The sequence below is a fragment of the Stegodyphus dumicola genome, chromosome 4 (genome assembly GCF_044657685.1).
Source record: "Stegodyphus dumicola isolate Sdum_Otavi_A_Nest chromosome 4, ASM4465768v1".
NCBI lineage: Eukaryota > Metazoa > Arthropoda > Arachnida > Araneae > Eresidae > Stegodyphus > Stegodyphus dumicola.
In genome coordinates this window covers 31531474-31552959 of record NC_140771.1, presented here as the reverse complement: position 1 = coordinate 31552959, position 21486 = coordinate 31531474, and the positions used below count along the sequence as shown (strand labels likewise).

Here is a 21486-nt window from a genome sequence, read left to right as displayed (position 1 = left end):
CCCTTTTGTTAAACCCGTATCACACCTAGGAACGCGAAACGCAATAAGCAACTTTGTTTAGAAACGCATCTCAGAATTAGTTTAACGAGCAAATTTTTCTCTTCAGGTTTTTACGAGGATTGGAGGAAAAGTTCAGTTTGACGCTATGTTTCGCATAGGTGAGGCATTATGGGAAGAAAGGATCAAAGAACTTAATTATGTAAAATTGCTAGAAAGTAAGATTCCTCGAAAAACTGCTTTCGACAGAGTGTTGTTTTATTGCCCTTTCTTAAAGCGATTTAACTTAAATACGAGCTGGCCTACCTGGGTCCGAACGGTAAAGTCGCTGAACACTGGTAGTTCGGTCCGAGGTTCGAATCCCGCGAAAGGGCTGGCTGCAGGGGCGTTTTCGTGGTTTTCCCCATGTGTAACGTGTATATAAGCCAGTTTCCCTTAGAAAGTCCCCCACGAAGGCATCCCTTCCCTTAGGCAAATAGCCCTCGAGGCTTTGCCGTAATTAAATAACCTAACCTAACCTAACCTTTGAAAACATATTGAAGAAAGTGTCTCTTTCTGATGGCTTTTTTGAAAACTTTGGGCGGTTGGAAAATCTTTAGTTATTCGGAATGTTGTGAAAAGCCTCACTATATAAGTAATCTGCAAAGTTTAGAATTACTAAAAAAAAAGTGAGCTGAAATCAGCCGCATTCACGAAGATATGCTTCGCAAAAGTATCCCAAAACTATAAAATAAACTAGCAAAGGCCGGATGCTCTTTATTTGGATACAACTATAAACTTTCAATATTTGTTGTAAATATAGAAAGGCGTTTATCTTTATCTTTCAAAATATTCATAGGTTTCAGAAACTGCCTAATGCTTTACTAAATTTAAGTAAAAAATATGCACTTTTGAAGTAATAAAATCTTATCCCCTCCCAGTCATTTAAGATAGTTATATAAAATTTATTTGGTTAAAAAAATGCATATATTTTTTGGAGTTTAAATTATATGTCAGATTATATGCCGTATTTACTTAATTTTTTACTCCCTGTCTTATATGAAAAAATATTTAAACTTGGTCGCACTTATTGGATTATTACATCTGCAACTAATTGCTAAAACAATTTTTTCTCTCACTGGCCGAATACTTATTATTGAGTATTGCAGGTAACAGCCGAACCCAATTTTCATTTAGCTATCTAATCATTGAAAGTGACACTCATGGTGAAGAGGTAAACAATTATTGCACTTATAAGAGGAAGGATAGACACCTATGTCTTCTGTAAGATTCAAACCAGCACCCAAAAATATAGCAACTTGCCCCACTGACTATTCTACCGAACAGGAGAACACTGTAAACATAATGCTTATAGTGAAAAGATCATGATTTTTTACTTTGGTAGACAATAAAATTCATCTCTTTAGAATTTGATATACCCTAACTGTAGAGTTTCATTTTGTATAAGCATTTTTCATGATAGCCAGTGGTAAAACGCTGTACTCCATTAAATTCCGCAAATAATTTTTTTAAAAAGTCTTCAAGTGCTAGTGAATATTTAACATAAATTTTCAAAAGTTACTATAGAATGCTGTTATAAGAGATAAGAACAACAGATTTAACTTAACGGTGACCAATAGCCAAAGTTAGAGCATGTACTTTCCTGCAGAAAATTGTTTGGCCTGTACCGTTATATGTGGAAAAGATGCAAGGTCTGGAACAGAAGACAGCCTTTTCACAAAGTATTTCAACTTAGTGTATTAACAGACATAGCTTGCATAAAATTTTAAGCAGAAGAAAAAAAGAAAAAAAGATATTTAAATGATTCAACGTTGGAAAGGCAAACTTTATTTTACATTTTAGATATTTAATTTCTGGGGAGAATAGAGAATATTTTAAATCTGGCTCCATTACTTAAGATGTTGCAATACCGTGAAAGAAGAATTGTTTTGTTACTTCAAAAATATTATTCATGCAATTATTCGGAAGTTAAATCCGTGCATGGAAAACTGCAGTAGGCGTGTATTTGGTATTGCCGTGACTTACCGCCAAACGCCAGTCCTTGAGAAAAAAGCGAGCATTGATATTATCCTTCGAAAAATCCAGCTTCAAGACCACGAGATGCGGAAGCATTTAATCATCAAAATGCATTGTCCATCACGATTTTTTGGTTGATGAGCAAATAATTAAACGTGTTAGATGTTCAAAACTTTTCTGTAAACAAAGCTGTTAAAAGAAAGCACATATTAGTACTTTCCAATAACAGATGGAGGAAGTTAAAGAATATTAAATCACAACTTAAAACTGCACACAATTAATTAAAAAAACCACAATCTTAAATATTAAAATCAGCGCGAAGGCTTTCCTTGTGAAAGGACAACCAAACTTCTAACGGTACGTTTCGCTTTTGTTACCTTGCTTGAAGGCAAGTCTAGATTAATTCGCCGTTGTCTGAGCCTTGATAAGAAAGAAACGTCTGAAAGCGAATAAAGTGGTAACTTGTGCAGGTTAAAGCAGTTTAATTTTCGAGGTAAACAATCATTTTGCTTCCTTTCGTAGAAAGCGCCGGTTGTTGTGTCGTGGATTTCCTTTTGTAAAGAGTGGAGTACTGATTTTCAGTGTGTCTAGACATTGAGTTAAGGATACAAAGAAAATGTACCTCACGCAACGACGATGGAGCGATATTCCCATGGGTAACAACAAATATATCAGGTAGACAGTTACAAATATTAATGATTTAATAGATGTTAGAATTTGTGCACATGTTTTTAACGTTTATACATTGTAACGTAAGAAAAACAAACATTTAATGTAATACATATCTATTACTATCGTCTGCGCTCTATTTCTGTGGATTCTTTACTGCAAAGTTTCTTTTAATATACTAAGTTGAAATTGGCTGAAAGGCTGTCTACTATTCCAAACCTTGCATCTTTTCCATCATGTAACGGTACAGGCCAAACAATTTTCTGCAGGAAAGTACATGCTCTAACTTTGGCTATTGGTCAAAGTTAAGTTAAATCTGTTGTTCTTATCTCTTATAACAACATTCTTCTTTTCCAGCCAATTAATATCAATAAAATATTTTTTAAATTATGCTCCATAGTCCTCCATTAGTCGTTACTCAGACTAACTTCCGAGATACACTTCTTAGGTTTATAAAATTTTACTACAGTAGAAATAAGCTGAAATGAGCTAGTAAAATGATTACTGTAAAACACTTTACTGTCGCACACTTATCTGATCAATTATTTCCTAAAGTAAATGAATAATTAAGTTTGTCTTTTAGAACAGAAAATGTATAATAAGTCGTGGAAGTCTCAGATTATTTGGAGACCTATTAAGACAGCTCTCCGAATTAGGGAAATGTTTAAATTTTAATACTATAGGAAGAACTTACGTGTTTCTTTTCTGGGGGGGGCGAACTGTAAGCATTGTACTAAAACGAAAATGGAATTATATTTTCCGTAAGATTTACTTTAATTAACGTGTTGTTTGTTCTTTATGTTAAATCTTTCCCGCGTTTCTACTTTCCATCAGCTTAACCAGAAACTCAAATACGTTTAAGTAGTTAGCGAGAATCTAATACTTAGATTCTCGCTAATTTTCCGCTTATAATACTCACATTGTGTTATTGGATTCTAAGCTACTTAAACGACAGAGTATTGGCAATTTAAACCAGAAGATCAGTAACTCTCAGATTCTACCTGCTGTGCTGTACTGATTGTTGTTGGCTTCGGTTTTTGACTTTGCTTCTTATTGCTTTTGAAGGCACTTTTTATAAAAGCCAGGATTTTTACCTCTAGTTTGAAATTAAGTTTGCAAGTAATTTAAATGCTATCGCGTTATCAGCCCGCAAGAAATGAGAGTTAAGTTTTTATGAATGAAGATAAGTTTTTATAAATGAATATTAATATTTCATTGCTGTTAGTTCAAGCCGAAGTACGAATAAATGCTTCAGTTGATTTTCCGCTTATAATACTCGCATTGTGTTCCTGGATTCTAAGTTATATTCGGGATGGGAATACATCTGATTGTTTAGGAAAGTTATCCAATTTAATGTTTAGATTATGTTTAAGACATAAGCTTACCTAATTAATTAAAAAAAGAGTATTTATGGATTGTTTTTATATTTTAAATTGAAAAGAAAAATTCTTTCTACCATAACGCAATAATGTAATTTTTAAAATAGTCAATTCCATATTGGACGGGATTTAAGGAACACAACAGTTTCTTTCTTTCTTCTTCTTTTTTTCAAAATAAAGCTTAAGATTTCTATTTTATTTCATTTATAGATCATTTTATAACACTTTCATTAAACATTTTTATTTTCTATGCGAGTTTCTGCTGTTATTTTTGCGAATTTTAGGGGATTTTCTCAGCTTTCTCTGGCATTCAATTTTCCGTTTGTATCAAGTAATTCCGAGAATTTCAGACTTTTCCTATTATTTCCTGATTACTTCTGCTGCATTATTTTTATATCTTAATAATTTTTTTCTGCTTATTTTTCTATTTCATCAGAATTTGGAAAAATATTGCATAGTAATTCTATTCCGAAATCCAAACTATAATTTTGAATTATTTCGCAAGCTTCTCAGTCAGTTTTCATTTTCTTTGAAAATGTGCTGGATTTTTGAAATACTAAATATCCTTTTTCTAATCAACATAAAATTGCCATTCGTCATCGTTAATATTCAAAAATAATATCACGTCAAATGAAACAGTTTCTAAATTTTAGAGCAGACAAATAACCCTCATGCGCTTTTCTTTAACCGAGTAGACCAAATGTAAGCGATTATTAGAGGACTGCAAACACTAAATTAATTAGCAAAGTAGGTGTACGCGGAGTAATAATGCATTAAACGTCATTCACTTTAGAATTTTTATTCTCATTTAACAGCACTGCTAAGACTAATTTATAAATAATAGTTTAAAATATATATATATAATATCATATTTACTCAATATAAGACTTCCCATTTTTGTTATATCTTAATTTTAAAATTTGGTAGTGCTATATAACCGGCTATTTAAACATATGAAATTGCAGAATGAAAGAAAAAATGTAATTATCATATTATATAGAATAATTAAACTGTTTAAATACTAAATAAGCCATATAGGGAACTATACAAAATTCTCAACTACCGCTAATTAATAGCCACTTGTGTAATTTTAACTATGACTTCATTAACTATATTTTTTACCGGTATGCCTGAAAACAATAATGTATCCTTAATTATTCCTGATTCTGTAATAGAATAAAATGTCGTATTTAGTTTGGTAGCTTTTTGTTTAATTCTAATTAGAAGCAAATGAATTCGAATCAGAATCAGGCTCTTATCAAATATTCGCCTAAAATTTTATTTCTTAAAAGCTATCTTAAAACCCGCTAAGCGGCATGGCCGTATTTATACGGCCTAGAATATTTTTTGTGATATCTGTAAGAACGTATATATACGGGCATATTAAAATATGTCAAAGAAATTAAGCCAATATATCAAAAGTACACAAATCCAGGCATGAAATACCAGGAGAGTTTTTACATTAAAATCAAAAATATAATTTGTTCTCATAAGTAGTTTTGGGAAATTTGTGCTTTCTTAGCGAAAACCCTGGCCGCTCAGAGGGCTAAACTGTAAGAGTGGTATTCATATTTTAGAGAGCCTTAATTTGGAATAAATATTGTATAACGCTTATTTTATTTGTTAACTGGTTATTTGCATTACTACTTTGGCTCACGTAGAATTCTTACGTTTATTTTCTCAATTTGCTTACTTGAAAATATGTTTTTGGTCCCGAAATATTGCAATTTGTCCCTCCAGCTATAAGATTACTACCCCAACTATTATTTATCATCCTTATATTATAATAATTGTACTTCCATGTTCAGGGATTACCCTGAACATAACAAACAAGATACAAAAAAAAAAAAAAATAAAATAAAAAATAAAATAAAATAAAAAAAAAAGAAACTTTGGGGAAGAGAATATCAATTGATATTCAATAAATAAATTAGAAGATGTATAGTTAACTATATATCTTGTAATTTATTTATTTACTTTCCTCTTTTAAATAATACTGGCCTTCTATTATAGTTACAAAAATCAGATTATAAGTTTGAGGATTTAAATGGCATGGGAAAGTGGAAAGCGGTTAGTGATTCTGACTGCCGTACTCAAAGGCCCGGTTTCGAATCTCAGAGAAGGCATGAAGGTTATTTGTCCGTCTCTTCATAGGAAGCTAAGGTGGCTCACCTATTAAGGTGCCTCCATAATAAACAGACCACCGCTTTCTGCCTTATTAGTGGCCAACACCTATAAACAGTTACAGCCTGCCATTGGAAAGTTAAAAAAAAAAAAAAAAAAAAAAAAAAAGATTTAAGTGAATGTAGACATTGCATTAAATGCAATGTTTTTTACAAAGACATACAGCAACTTTTGCAACAGCTGCAGCTGCTGTCGTCAATCAAAAGCGACAAAATATCTTTCCAAGCTTTTATCGGTATATGCGAACATTAATCACTGAAAAGAATCCCTTTAGGTAGAATGAAACCACGAGAATCTTTGTTCATCAAAATTCAGAAAGCAGAACTAACTAACTGGCTACTGTGATTGTGTCAGCTCTTTGGTTTCCGCAGAAATTTCTCTCTACCTTATTTTTTTATTTTCCCGTTGTTCCACAAACCCACTTTTCTTCAGTTGGGTAAACTTTTCGCTTCCTTTTCCCCTGCAAATTGTCTTTCACCATTGTTGGAGTTCACCTGCGAGAGTACACAACGGTTGTTTGATCTGAAGTGGTGGGATTTTGGGTTAACGAATTTCAACAAGACCTGGAAAGGTTTTTTTCTCTTTTACAAGTTTTTGGAATAATGGGAAGAAAGTTTCCGATTTGGATTAACTTTTCATTCACTTTTTCTTCTGCCTGATAGCAAAGACGCGCTAAAATGACTTCCATCCAAAACAAGTAAGTGGTTGTACTATTCGCTACGGTTGGTAAATTTGTAGAAGAATGTATGATATTTATAGTTAACAAAATATATGTATAGGAAAAGTTTTTGAATTACGTGATTTTAGTTTAATGCACTATAAACTAAAAATAATAAATAAATAAATAAATAAAAGTATTTAGCTATCACAAATCATATATAAATAAAAAATTGAGGATCTGTCATAGAAGAAGTATTGCAGCCTTAAACAAATTTGAAAAAATATATATATATATATATATAACAAAAAAAATGCCATATATATAGAAATGATTACATTGAATTCACTTAATGTTCTCTTTGGTATTTCAGATTCAAAATCCAAAATTAGTAATAGCCCCTAAATTTTATTTTGATAATCAAGAATATTGGGATCTTTTCCATTACAGGACAATATTATGCGCCGAATAATTTTCTACAGAAAGATATATAGTATCTTAAACGCAATTAAATTAAATTTCCCATTCTTATCTCTTGTAAGGGTGTTTTTGTTTTCAAAGTAAGTATTGTAAATAAAAGTTTCAAATTGTATCATTCTATTTTTTTATTTGTTTACTGAACGAACCTAGAAGATATATTTATATTTATGAAAATTTTAACACATATGAAATGACGAAATCATATTTCACGCTGGAAGTATCAAGCTAACATATATATATATATATATATATATATCTTTCTAGAGAAAATTCTCTGGAGTGTGTTGCCATATAACGGAAAAGCTTTTATATATGCTTTATTTTATTCTTTTTAGTAAAAAAAAGGCAGAGAAAGGAAGATAATAAAGAGATAATAAGCCCTGAACGTGGGAAATTTATTTCTTACTCGTTTTTATTCGTGCAGCGATTAAATACATAACATCACTTTTCTTTCTTCTATTTAGCAGAGAAAAGCTGTAGTCTCGAAACAGGATTTTGAGTTGATTTTATTTTAACATTGTTCTACGTAAATGCATTGTTTAACTTTTTATTCAAGTTTGTTGCTATTCGCGAAAGGTAAGATATTTATTAGTTCAAAAGGACTTTGTCCCAGAGGGACTATTGTTTTCGTTTTGCGATTTTGCATCGAATAACTCTGAATGTCCGTTTCACTTTTCAAACTGTTGCCACCAATTATTTATTATATTTGAAGTAATTAAATAATGAAGAATCTGCATAAATGTATGTATGTTTCTCGCATTGCGATAAAATAACAGTACCTACAGCCATCAAATTTCGAATGACGTAATCCTACTGCGAATATGGGCAATCGGAAGCCCAAATTTGAAATTTGGAATTTGCTTTATTATCGATTTCATATTTTGTAAAACTTTAACGAATTTTTTATTAACAAACTCAACGATTTAAAAGCGAGCAATGGCAACAATCTACCGCGAGAGGAAAAAACCTTTTTATTCCCAGCGCCGCGGAACTGTGTATCGGAAATTCTAAAGATATACTCATTTTAAAATTATTTTGCGATATTGCTTTTGAATTGAATTTTATGGTTTAAGAGCAAAGAACATGATATTTGATAAATAAATGTAACACACAAACCGTTAAAAAAAAACGCCCCTTTATACGTAATTTAAAATCTGAAAACTTTAAGATTTTTTTTTTTTTTTTTTTTAATACAAACAAATCCCAGAAATAGCTTCTTTGGCTTACTTACATAAAGTAAAAAAGAATATAAATATGTTTAGTCTGCGTCAATGAGAATTCATTTCATTGTCTTATTTCAGTAGAAGCAGAAATTAATTATTAGTTTTAGGGTAATAAAAAATAATTTGCTTGTTTAATTTTATCGAAAAAGTGCGCTTCGTATTTTTGTCTTGCAGAAATAATGTTTTTCGTTAACATACAATAGAAAATTAAAGAAACAAATTTCCTCACTTGAATTGCAGTAAATGTAAATTTGACAGAAGAAGGCATTATTTGGATTTTTCTAGAATAACTTTATTTTGGAATAGATTATCTGTGGCATTTTAAGAAAAACTTAGTCCAATTTTGAAAAAGTTTGCGACTTATAAGTTATTCAACTATGCTATTTTCATGACAAAGGGAAAATAATGAAAGAAAACGATAATAATGTAAGAGTTTATAGCAATGCAATGTTTAAAAGTAAACTACGTACATTTTGAAACAGAATTTTTTTATTTATTTAATTTATTTTTTGTAATAGATGATATTAAGATGATATTATGATGTAAACGTAGATGATATTAAGGAAATTATTCCCCAAGATCTTAAAAACATAAGGTGATGAACATAAGGATAAGGTGAGATAGTTTTTGATCACCTTATCCAAAAATGCCAGTACTGCAGTGAAAGCATTACTGAGGTTTCATAGGATTCAGCTCCTTCCTCTATAAATAATTAATTTCTTTAACTCTTACAGTTACTCATTTAAAAACCCAGCCACTTTTTCAATCCAGTATACAACCCCGGATGTAATTACGTACAAATCCAGTACAGTCCGGGTCATTCCCCAGACATCTGGTAAATATAGAATTTTCAGTTGCGGATATTTAAAGTTTTGTTGTAAAGGGGAAAGAAGAGCTATGGAAATGCATAACAGATCTACGACGTAATAAAGACCAAAAGTAAACAACGTCAGTAAAATAAGGTAAAGTACGAATATTAACCTCAAAGCCAACAACACTGAGAAGCTCGTTATTCAAACTCTCTTCTTCCTACCTGTCGGCAAATAACTGGAAAAGGCGGAACAAGACACATTAGATGTGCATAATAATAGTGAAGGTTACTAAAGTGCATCAACCTTTTCTGCCTAAACTGGAGTTTCATGACATGTCATAGTGTCTGGGTTAACCTTCTATATTTTTCTTTAACAGATTTTTTATTCTATTTTTGGCATTCTCTGATGGAGCATAGAATGCGAAGGAATAATCAATTTTCGCTTTATATAAGAATACTAAGTGCAGCATTGATTATCTGAATCTTGTGAAACCAAGATGAATTCGAAGAATCGATTTTCATACTAAAACTAAATAAATAGAAAAAAAAAAAAAATCATAATATAAAGATATTCCCTCATCTTTATAAAACCAAAGTATTTTAGTTGCTTTTCCTAAAATCTATCAGATTCAATTTCATGATTCATATCTAAAAATACAGTAAATTTAATTGATTTATTTTCAAAATCTTGAAATAGAGAGATGTTTTATTTATTGGTTTATTGTGTGCAATCCTAGGCAGTTTTCAGTTCATGTAATGAAGGTCAGGAAGACATTCAGGTGAAAAAATTACAGTCTTTAGGTAAATTGTAAATTAACTCAGAGAACATGCGTAAAATAAATACAAATCGGTTTTCCTTAGAAAGTGCCCTACAGAGCCAATACTCATTTTAGACAGGTATTCTGTGGTAGCTTTGCATTAGGCTTACAAAATACCGCTGATCGGACGGGGGAAAATTTTATTATTAGAATATTCAACAATATTCTATTACGAAAACAAAATTTCTTGATCTTTGGATTTACACGTTGTGTTTTTTTATTTTCAATACCATACTTGTATGAATTAGCCTTTTTGAAACGAAAAGTAACGAAACCTAACAGAAAAACTGATTGGTGCCCTTGAAGATGACTTACGCGCTATCTGTCAACCATAACACTGCGTCTTGACGAAATGCGATGAATACTGCAAGCGCAGATTTCGCAGCAATTCAGAGTACTACTACTAACAGAAAATTATCATATTAGGGAAAATTGCTACTAACTGAAAGTAATTTCCCCCAATATGAGGGGTGTTGTGTGCAGTTAGTTAAATACAGCGAATCTCATATAAAATGTAACTAAATTATTAACCTTTCATAAAATATTAACCTTCTACACTCGACAGGTGACTCTTGGTCACCACTTGATTTTGATGCGGTAATTCGAGGGGGGAATCTCGATCACCAGTTGGCTTAAACGAATAATTCAAATAGTAACGATATTTATTTAAGTTTGGTTTGGGAAATATCGTTTCATGAGAGAATTCAGCGATACATGCGCATAAAACAAGTGCTAATCTTTAATCTTAAATACGTTTTTTAGATTTATGGTTATATATATGTCTTCGACGTTAATTCGAACTCGACAATCATTGTGATAAGAATAATATTTTCAAAGTTAGGGGGCCCAATAAGCATGAAATACGATGATGGAATCAGTTCCAATGAAGATGAGTTCGATTCTTCGTTGACGAAGAACGAAATTACGTTTATCATAGACTACTTGACGATAGAGAGGAGGAAAGCAGTGATGAAAATAGCAATGAAGTAAGAGGTGAAGAAGGTGAAATAACAGGGTAATAGATAGTGAATGGGAAAGCGATAGTGATTCTGCAAAATTCAGAAAGGATAAATTGCACAAAATACCGGCGAAGAATACCGGTTATATCCGTCGAAAAAGCTGCAGGACTGCAAGTATCTTCAGACATAAAAGAACCATTAGATTTCTGTGAAATCATTTTAAGTTAGTTGCAAGAAATTCACCAAATATGCGGAAAATCGTCTGGAGTTGCTGATTCGCCAGAGCGAGAAAGGATTCGAGTGCAAAGGGTTAATAATCTGTGCGAACAATTAGTAGTATTAATGTTAATAAAACTGACTTATCACTTTTGAATTTATTAGCTTTATTAAGAAAGTAGTCTGGTTCAATTTGGATGATTATAAAACTAATTTAAAGAAGAAATATTAAGAGCTATTATATCTATCATGAAATTATGTTGCTCTCCCAGAGCAATGTTGTCTCTTATCCCTGAATGTTGATTCTGAAATCCCTGATATGCTGAAATTCATTTCTTCGATGTATCATCAAAGCAGAACTTTTTCAAAATCTTTTAATGCAGTTCATCATATTTTTGAAAGAGGGCAAATACGGAGCAACGTCATATTTCACTAGCCACAACCACCGCTTTTCGAGCATGAATTTTTTTGGCGATTATGCTATCGGCTGCAGATTATGATCTCTAATATAGAATAAAGGTTTAAGATCTGATAATACATACAGATCCAAACGTTCTTAGGTAAGAACACTCAGACCGTGATTTTAAAATTCAAAGATAACTGTGAGAATCACCACTATGACCTCGTTAATACCCGTAAAAGATTGATAGACCAATTTATTAACATAATGCAAAACTTCACTTAAAATAACCTTATTTTTAATTCATTGAAGTCTTTGGCATCTACTTTTTGGAGTTAATTTATTTTTGGAGACATTTTTCACTGTAAATCAAATTTCATTTAATATAATCTGTTTATGAACATAGAAGTCATTTCGTTGATAGAAATTTCATGACTCCTTACTTCTGCGCGCAACTATCTTGTGTTGAAATTCATTTCACTGTATAGAGCCATTAAGTTATTTTAAGCAGGGAGACTTGAAGAATAAGCAATGTCCTCGCCGGGGCTCGAACCTGGACCTCTGAATACGCACCGGGTATGCTTACCGTTACACCACGAAGGCACACAAAAAGGAAGAAGAAAATGGCGTTTCTATCATGGATTGCCGAAAGGATTGCTGGTTATAGGAACCTTATAATTTCTTCTCAGACGCCGTTGTGTGTTTTCCGATTTTACCCGGCAATTCCAACCAGAATACCCGAACAACTACCGTAATCCTAAGTACCTTATAATTTCTTTAAACTGTAGAAGTTGTGTTTATCTCTAAATAATAAAACATGAAAAGAAGCTGATATTTAAAAATTGCAGATGACTATTTTCCAAGCTGTCTACTTTGGCAGTCTCTCCATCGTTCTGAGTAAGCCGAACTTCAATTAAACGGAGTTTTATTCTATGCAAGTAGTTAATCATATTAATTTATATTTATTGCTTACCAGTTCCTACCTATTTGGTTCTTTTATCCGTTATAAATTACCTTCGTTCGCCATTTTTGTCTTTTGAAGCATTTTTAATTAATTGATTTACTTAAAATTTTATTGTACAGTTTTTAAAATCAAATTAAACTTAGAGAATAAATACAGAGACAAAAATAAAGAATGGAAGACTAGAGCAGGAAATGCATGGAATGTAACTACGAATAGACATAAATTTAGATATTTTTGTACTTTACTTAGTTTTTTTATTTTTCTCTTACAGCAGCATCGAACTAGGCCTAATGAACGGCACCTTCGATTACAAGCAGCAAGAGGATCAGCGGATAGCTCTGAAAGAGGTATGTGGTTTTCTTTAACGAGTTATTTTTTCCTTTCCCAATTCATGGGGTGCTAAAATTAAGAATGACGTTAACATGACGCTCGAGGTCGTACTATAAACTCAATCGATGAAAATTAGAAGTTTCAAATTGATACTGTTACTTGTCAGTTTTGAATGAAAGACAACCCGTTTAAAATTTACAGTATAAGTTTTTAGTCCAAAGGGGCTTTGTCCCTGAAGGACTACTGTTTTCGCTTTGCGATTTTGCGTCGGAACCCTATAAACGGTGTATCACTTTTCAAATCGTTGGCACCAAATACTATCTCCCTGTATTATATTTGAAGAAACTGCATAGATATACGTTTGTTTCTCCCATTGTGATAAAACAACGGTACCTAGAGCCATCCAATTTTGAATGACGTAATCCTACTGCGAATATGGGCATCTGAAAGCCCAAATTTGGAATTTGTTTTATGATCAATTTCATATTTTGTAAAACTTTAACGAATCTTTTATCAACAAACTCAACGATTTAAAAGCGAGCAATGGCAACACTCTACGAAAGGGGGAAACCTTTTTATCTCCAGGGCGTGGAATTATGTATCGGAAATTCTAATGATAGGCCCATTTTAAAATTATTTTGCGACATTGCTGTTGAACTGAAATTTATGGTTCAAGTGCCAAGAACATGATATTTAATAAATAAAGTTAACACACAAAACGTTAAAAAAAAATTTTAAAAAACGCCCCTTTGGACGTAATTTAAAATCTGAAAGCTTTCAGATTTTTAGTCCAAAGAGGCTTTATCCCTGAAGAACTATTGTTTTTTTTTTATTATTATTATTATTTTAGAAAAGGCTTTACTTAAATTTAAAAAAAAAAATTTAAAAAATTGGAACTTCCAAGTTGTTTTCAAGGATGTTTCTCTGTTTACATAAATTTTATACATTATTTTATGCTCAAAGTATAATTATTATATGGTCATAGTTAAAATATCCAAACTTATGCTCTCCTGAAATATAGGTAATTAAAAAAAATTCACATACAAGATGAAAGTTATTTTTGCTATCCATCCTCCGTAATCTTTTTTAAGACTAGTCACAAATGCCTGGCATCTGAAAATAGACTTTACTAGCATTATCCAACTAATGATCTGAAACTGTAAACCTGAATGCTAGAACATCAACTAGCTCTCTCTATGTGGCATCAGTCGTTGCTTTATATGAGTACAGAAGTGTGAATGACCTTACTTATATACAGAAATAATTCAAATCCTGTTGTTCGATGCTCAGAATGATTTCTTGGGATGAATAGATAAAAATATTATTGTCAGAGCAGGTTTTACTGTCGACAAATTTTCTTAAAAACGTAAGCTAATAATGTGTCACGTTTTGGTGCGTGTCATTTTAGTAAAAAATCCCGTTTGTGACGTAATTGAAAGTACTAGACACGCAAAAGTACTGAGTGATTAATTTTTCATTTTTCGCCGCTCTTGGAATTTTATAGCCAACTGTTACAGCCATTCCAAGTGCAGTGTTCCTTTTAACGCAAAAATTGTTGTGCACCATTTCATTGCGAAAGCGGATTGTATGAAACAGAACTTAAAAAGTTGGCTATTCGGTGTTGCAATGTATAATTATCATTCAGGTTAACGCTTCAAAAGATTTGTAGATGTAAATGTTAATCAATAAAGGCGGGTTACTTGGAGCTTCGGCGTGTTCAAGAGCCGTGTAGGAATAAGATTTACATATTCCCCTTTGGTATTCTTTTCCTTCTTCGTTTAATTTTCTGTTATGAAAGACCATCACAAGGTCATTAAGACCTATTACCCTTCGTAAAGTAACACGAAAATTAATATTCCATTTGATAAGTGCACCTTTTGATTTTGTTATTGTGTTTGGTCAGTGATATTTATGATCCTCCTACCGTCACAGTATAATAATATCATCCTAAGAGAGCTAACTTCTTGGTATCGTATTGTCTAACCGTTACGTTTTCCAATGGCTTTGCGTCACAATGTAATTTAGTTTGCAATTTATTTCTTACCTTTTTTTTTTAATCGGTTTAGAAAATATGAACTTTTTTCTTTTTCAACTGCGTGTTAAAAGCCTCGTTTGTAAACGAGGAAAAGTTAAGAGAATTCGTTACAGAAACATTTTTATTTAGGCTTGACATACTTCCTTGTCGAATTGTTTTCGATTTTGTTCCTTGTTACATTCATTTTGAGAGGTTTAGCCATTTAGGCCTGAAAATTCTGGCGGTTGTTGGTAAACACGTTGTTTTCATTTAACCTTCGAACACTAAAAATCGAGAAGTAAATAACTTAGTTACTGAATTTATGTGACACAGCACATTTATTCATAGAAATTAAGGATCAGTAAATCAGTAGAATGAATTTATTATTGCATATAAAATATTGCTGATTATCACATAAGGATATCCCGCAGTAATTAAAGAAACTGTCTCAATTATTATGGCCCGCCTGCGGCCGAGAAATAAGATCGTTGAACACTGGCAGTTAGACTCGTGTATAAATTCCCGAGAACGGTCTAGCTACATGGGAATTTTTTGTTTTTCTTCATGTGTAAGGTGAATACGAGCCAAAAGTCCTCCATGAAGTCATCTCCTCTCTTAAGCAGATAGCCTTTGTGTGCTTTACCTTAAACAATTTATCTAACTTAGCATCTATTATTACAGTTTAAGCAACATTTGGCTCGATTTTCATTTCAGATTTCCAACTTTCTTAAGTGAGAATTTTGGGGTTGGATTTATTAGATAACAGCAAAGCATACAGCGACTGTTTGCTTAAGAGGAAGGATGCTTTCCAAGGGATTAGATTGTATGGATAGGGCAAAGCACATAAGCTCGTTATAGCATGGCTATCTTTAAAAAGATTTTCAAATAGAAATTGGTTCTTATTCGAATAAGAACTAATATTTGAAAATCCTGAAAACTCCCATGCGACAAACTGTTTCACCGAGACTTAAATACGGGTCGAATTATTAGAAGTCTTACCGCTCAGCGCTGGGTATGGTTTGCATTCACTTTGCACAGCTCAGGCATTCAACCATTTTACCCGTTCGGTTGCTGGTAGGTTCCTCTATGATGTGGTGAAGGCATTGGTCTCTAGAACGAGTTTTTCCCTTATTTATTCCACATTTAACATTCTGAGGTTCTTCCACTGATTTGTGCTCTTTGTTAACCTATCCGAATTCGGGATTGTAGTTATTGTCTTCTGTATTTTTGGCATTGCCCGGTTTCGAGAAAGCGATCCTTTTTCAGGTATATTTCCGTAATAAACCAAAAATAGATAATTATAATCTGACCAGCTCATTTTAACAGAAGTGGCGATACCCATAGTGTAGTTTCACTTTTTAAAAGTCAAGACAGTAAACACACAAATTGCTGCAATTTAGAGGCGAATAGTCGATGGGATGCTAAACTCAGTTCTAACGGGATTCCGCAGTGTCATACATTTAACTGAGTACACCGAACTACAAATCTAAACATTTTGTTTCGCACTGATAGGCTAATTTATGGGATTGCATCGCAAAAGCAAGGAGCCCCACATTCCAAGAGGACCCTAAACCATTTATTAATTTTAAAGAAAGAACAGTAAACATACCCTGTTTTTTAAAATAGTGAGTCCTCCTCAGTTTCATAAATCTGCCATTGTCTACAGAAACGATATTGGCCATTCTTTTAAGAATTTTGACACGGTGAGTTTGGAAATAACAATGAAAACATTACATAAGGTTACTAGATAATTTTACTTTTAAAGAAATGTAGTACAATTATCTATTATGCGATAAAGGCAACACATGAACTGTTATTGTTTTTCTTGGCTGCCATGAAAAGTGCAAACCAAAATACAAGCACACAGTAACCTTCACATAACTTGCATGTACTACGTTTTCTTTTATTTCTTTGCTTATAAAGCTATAGATATTTCTTATATGAGATTCCAGCTGTGGCCTTTTAACACTGGTGCGTTTGACCTTCCTAGGTAGTATCTTTCCATGCAAGGAATATCATAACAGCCGTAATTATCACTGAGAAAAAAAATGAATGCCAAATACACCAACTATTTTAATAACATGTTGCAAGCCTTTTTTTTTTCATAATACAAGAGCAAATTTTCCATTAGTTCTTTGTAATTCTCAACTTTATAGTTTCCAGTTATTTCTACCATCCTGAAAACGTTCCATGCTTTTGTTCCCATACAATAGAGGTCAGAAATCTATGGATTTAATATTTCAGAGTCATTTGTATTTCTTCAAGTCACTTTATTCACTGTTAGCATGACTGCCCCCTTTTTTTAACAAATGCTAATCAAATCACTATTAACTCATTAGACTTCCGAATAATGAAAGCTGCATGGCTCTTCAGTATTTTTGGATTATGCATTTGAAAATGTATTAGTGTCGAATACTCATCCAAATAGACAGCCATTAATGGCTGTCCAGAAGAGCATAAAATATAAGCAGAGCAATCTACTAGTTGAGACTGATGAGCGTAAGCTTGCAGACAATCCTGTTCTATGAAAAATTGCTGTTGGAGCAAGTCCTGGAGACTCCGGAAAATCATAGATGTTAGGTTCCGCAAATAGCGTCTCAAATCTTTCCATTGCATATTTCAAATAACTCTGTATGGAAAATCTAAGTTAAATTTATCAAGCGCATCAGGCAGTGAAAGCTAATGCTGTTATTAGGTTCCTGTATGACCACATCTCCTTTCCCCGTGAGGAAATTATGCCACGGATTGATTCACAATAAGAAGAAATACAATGGAAATCTATGCCATAAAATCTTTTACTGTTGAGAGTCGAAGTTCATGATCTACTTACTCTACTTGATGGGACAGGCTTTAAAATTACGACTGTACTTGATTTTTGTTATTGAACATTTTTTCCTTTAACATACAGCAATGAAAACACTTCGCCAGACTATCCGAAATCTTTGTACTTTTTCTCAGTTCACTCAGTTTCTAAGTTCCATTTTTCTTAATCTTTCCATAAAATAACGTTGAATGACGTTTCCGTTTTCTGTTGAACTAACTTTCTCATTTCTTTCGTAAACCGGCAAACGTTAGGTTCTTCGAAGAAACGAACTGACGTAAACGAAATTTTATGTAAAGGGGAAATTAGCTGTATCTTTCACATTAAAATTTTTGACAGGTATAATCTAAAGTGAATCATACTGCCGTCGTTGACCACCCGCAGTTCTAGATAAAAACAATCGTCTCCTACTTTGTCTAAAACAAATGAACCAATTAACCTTGAAAATCTTATCAGACCGTCGAATGCATAAATCTTCTAGCTCTCAGGCTCTTTTCAAATTCTAATCTTGTACAAACGCGGAATTTTTTTTTTTTTAAGTTTCAGCGCGACTTAAAACAAGTGTCTCGATTAGAAAAGATTTATAGTCTTAAAGTCATGTGAATGCTGTTGAGGCATTATAAGCCCTTTTTAATTTCCCGGGGAAAGTTTATCGATACATGGTATTCTAAAAAATGGTTAATGAATTCAGAAAATCGATTATGTGAGCTTAAATACAGTAAAACCTTGTTGATCCGAAATGAGTGAGGCCAGAATGGATGCAGATAATCTACTTATTTCGATATTCTATTTCCTTAATTTAAAGGTAGGCATTAACTGCTCAATGCTGGTAGATTTAGACCCGGATTCTAATTTTGTCGAACAGGCTACGTACAAATTCATATTTCCCACTCATAATGTAACTATGAGCCGGTTTTCCTTAGGAAGTCAAGGATATTCGTTCAACTTAGGCAGAAATCCTGCGAAACTTTGCCTTAGTCAACGAACCAACCAGGTTGAGTTTCAGTGACATAATTATGCTGAATGCTCTCACGAAACAGAAATTTTACATCCAGGTCTGAAGCCTAAAATTGGCTGAGTAAAATAGGAACAAATAAAACCAAGTTCTTAAATTAGAAAGGTCAAATCTGAGCTAAAATAACACGCCGAATATTGATTATTGGTGCCACCCAGCCGGTATAGTGGTTAGTGACCTGACTGCCGTGGGTATAGTTTATCGATACATGGTATTCTAAAAAATGGTTAATGAATTCAGAAAATCGATTATGTAAGCTTAAATACAGTAAAACCTTGTTGATCCAAAATGAGTGAAGCCAGAATGGATGCAGGTAATCTACTTATTTCGATATTCTATTTCCTTAATTTAAAGGTGGCGATTAACTGCTCAATGCTGGTAGATTTAGACTCGGGTTTGAATCTCGGAGAAGGCATGGTTGTAATTGTCCGTCCCTTCATAAGAGTCAATGAAGGCCAACTATTAGGTGCTTTCATAATGAAATCGATACCATTTCCGACCCTTGTAGATGCGCAAGGCTAACGACTATTAAATAAAGCGCCCGGCCATTAAAAAATATTGATTATTGGTGCGCTTTGCACCTCCAATAAGAAAAGTTGGATTAATTGATTAAAGCAACTCGAGGACTATCTGCTTAATTCGTGTCCACGGTACGGGTGTCCATACGGGGAGAACCAACCATTCAGCCAGCTCTTTCTCTGAAATCTGAACCCAGGTCAAGCTATCAGCGAACCACCGTTCTGCAACTAATTGGTCACCAATAAGAAAGTCCAAGTTAGGTAGTATAGTGAGTTCATAAAGATAAGAGAAATTATCTGGTACTAGATTTGGTTTAAGTTGTTTTACTTGATTAATGCAAAGCACTCGAGGGTTACCTGCTTGAGGGATGAGATGCCTTCCTGGAATCTGGTACTAGAAGAAAAGTTGGAAGACTTCGAAGAAGTTCCCTTGCTCTACACCAGTGCCTATCTCCGGAATTTTCAGTGTCATTTGTCAATATAATTATTTGCTATTTTATCCTCTATTTGTTTCCAGACCTTTTTTTGTTTTCAAAGTTTCAATTACTTCGGATAAATGAGACTTTAGTAATTGACATACTGTTATATTTGATGGCAAACGTTTTATAAACGAAAGAAAATGTTAAACACGAAACTTCAACTCTTAGACAACAGTAAATTTTTTTATAAAAAGCAGTATTAAGTTCCTTTCTGGAAACAAAAGTCATTAAAAGTGCGTTGAATAAAAAAGGAGTAAGTTAAAAAACTATAATGGATTACGTAATATATGGCACCATTTTTAATTATAGCCGCTCGGTATATTCAGTAAATATACTGCTGAAAATAAAATGCAGATAAAAATTAGAGCGAAGTTCGCGTATTGCTTTTAAAGCGGACGGTTTGTTACATTGATGGACGCAATATACAAAGATAAACGATCTACTGCAGCAGCATTAGCACAACAGCAAGAATTGGCATTTTGCCACGCTGCATGGATGATTAATGCTGCGGTAGCTAAACGTAATATGACGTAATATAACTCGAAAAAAAGGGAATAAGACAACGATATTTTCTTATATCAAAATCAACCTTTTCAATGTAGAAGGATATTTCTTACCCACATTAATAATATAACTCATTTTACTACAAAACATTTATATTTTTTATCGCTATAGTAATTTCTCAACTTTTTCAGGAAATAAATAGATTGCAAAGTTTTGTTTTTAACAACAAATTTATTTTGAATTTCGCGTTCAGTGCTCGCTTATTATTTCCGGGCATCTGATCCGTGCCAGATTCAACACATGATTAAGCCACTTGTTTATTACCTAGGGCATGATGAAATATGCATTGTGTTATGTATTTTTCGTTTTCCTTTTTATAGTTTTTATAGATGTTTTCGGAGTGTCTCTTGTTATTTTTGTTTGCTTTATTGTTATGAAAAAACATGCTAAGGCTATTTGCTTAAAGAAAAGGACTTTATTGTAAAAGTCTTTCTACGGACAGATTTAACTTAGAAATTATGACAGACCCGCCAATAACCGAGTAGTAAAACCGCTGAATAGGTGTTTTCGTGGTTTTCTCATTGTGTAACATGGATACGAGAAAGTTTTCCTAGAAAGTCCTCGACAAAGGCATCCCTTCCGTTAGGCAGATAGCTCTATCATGCTTTATCGTAACCAAATAAACCAACCCAAACCAGTTGATTATAACAAAGTATATTAGAGTTATCGACATGAGTAGAGAGGTATCTTTATAATGGCTCATATTCACATACATGGGAAAAACCACGAAAACTCCCATGCAGCCATTCTGTGCTCTGACATCCCCCTTTCCTATTCCAAATTTCCTTTCCTGTTCCCTTTCCAAAAGTCTAGTACTCCTTTGTTGAACGAAAGCCTGTCTTAGAGTCTTGATAAAGTTCTAGCTTGGTTCTAGCTTCTTAATTCAGAAAACTGTAGAGTTCCTCACTAAAGTAATTCTAAGTTACTGTTGAAAGGGAAGAACTAGTGGCGAATAATCGCTTGAGTTTGTG

At 32.9% G+C, this 21486-nt stretch overlaps 1 protein-coding gene across 14 annotated transcripts in view; it reads left to right on the top strand.

Annotated features, from left to right (window-relative positions):
• The window catches only part of LOC118196381 (SEC14-like protein 2), a 208552-nt gene that overhangs the window by 155531 nt on the left and 31535 nt on the right, over positions 1 to 21486 (top strand). For 5 of the 14 annotated variants that reach the window (XM_085814681.1, XM_085814679.1, XM_085814683.1 and 2 more), the window contains exon 2: positions 13049 to 13121. In XM_085814681.1, the coding sequence (XP_085670807.1) occupies positions 13049 to 13121 (73 nt within the window). Of the gene's footprint in view, positions 1 to 2540; positions 2689 to 6729; positions 6943 to 13045; positions 13122 to 21486 lie in introns of those variants that run through there. The other 9 variants (XM_085814680.1, XM_085814678.1, XM_035367826.2 and 6 more) reach the window with 5 other exon arrangements.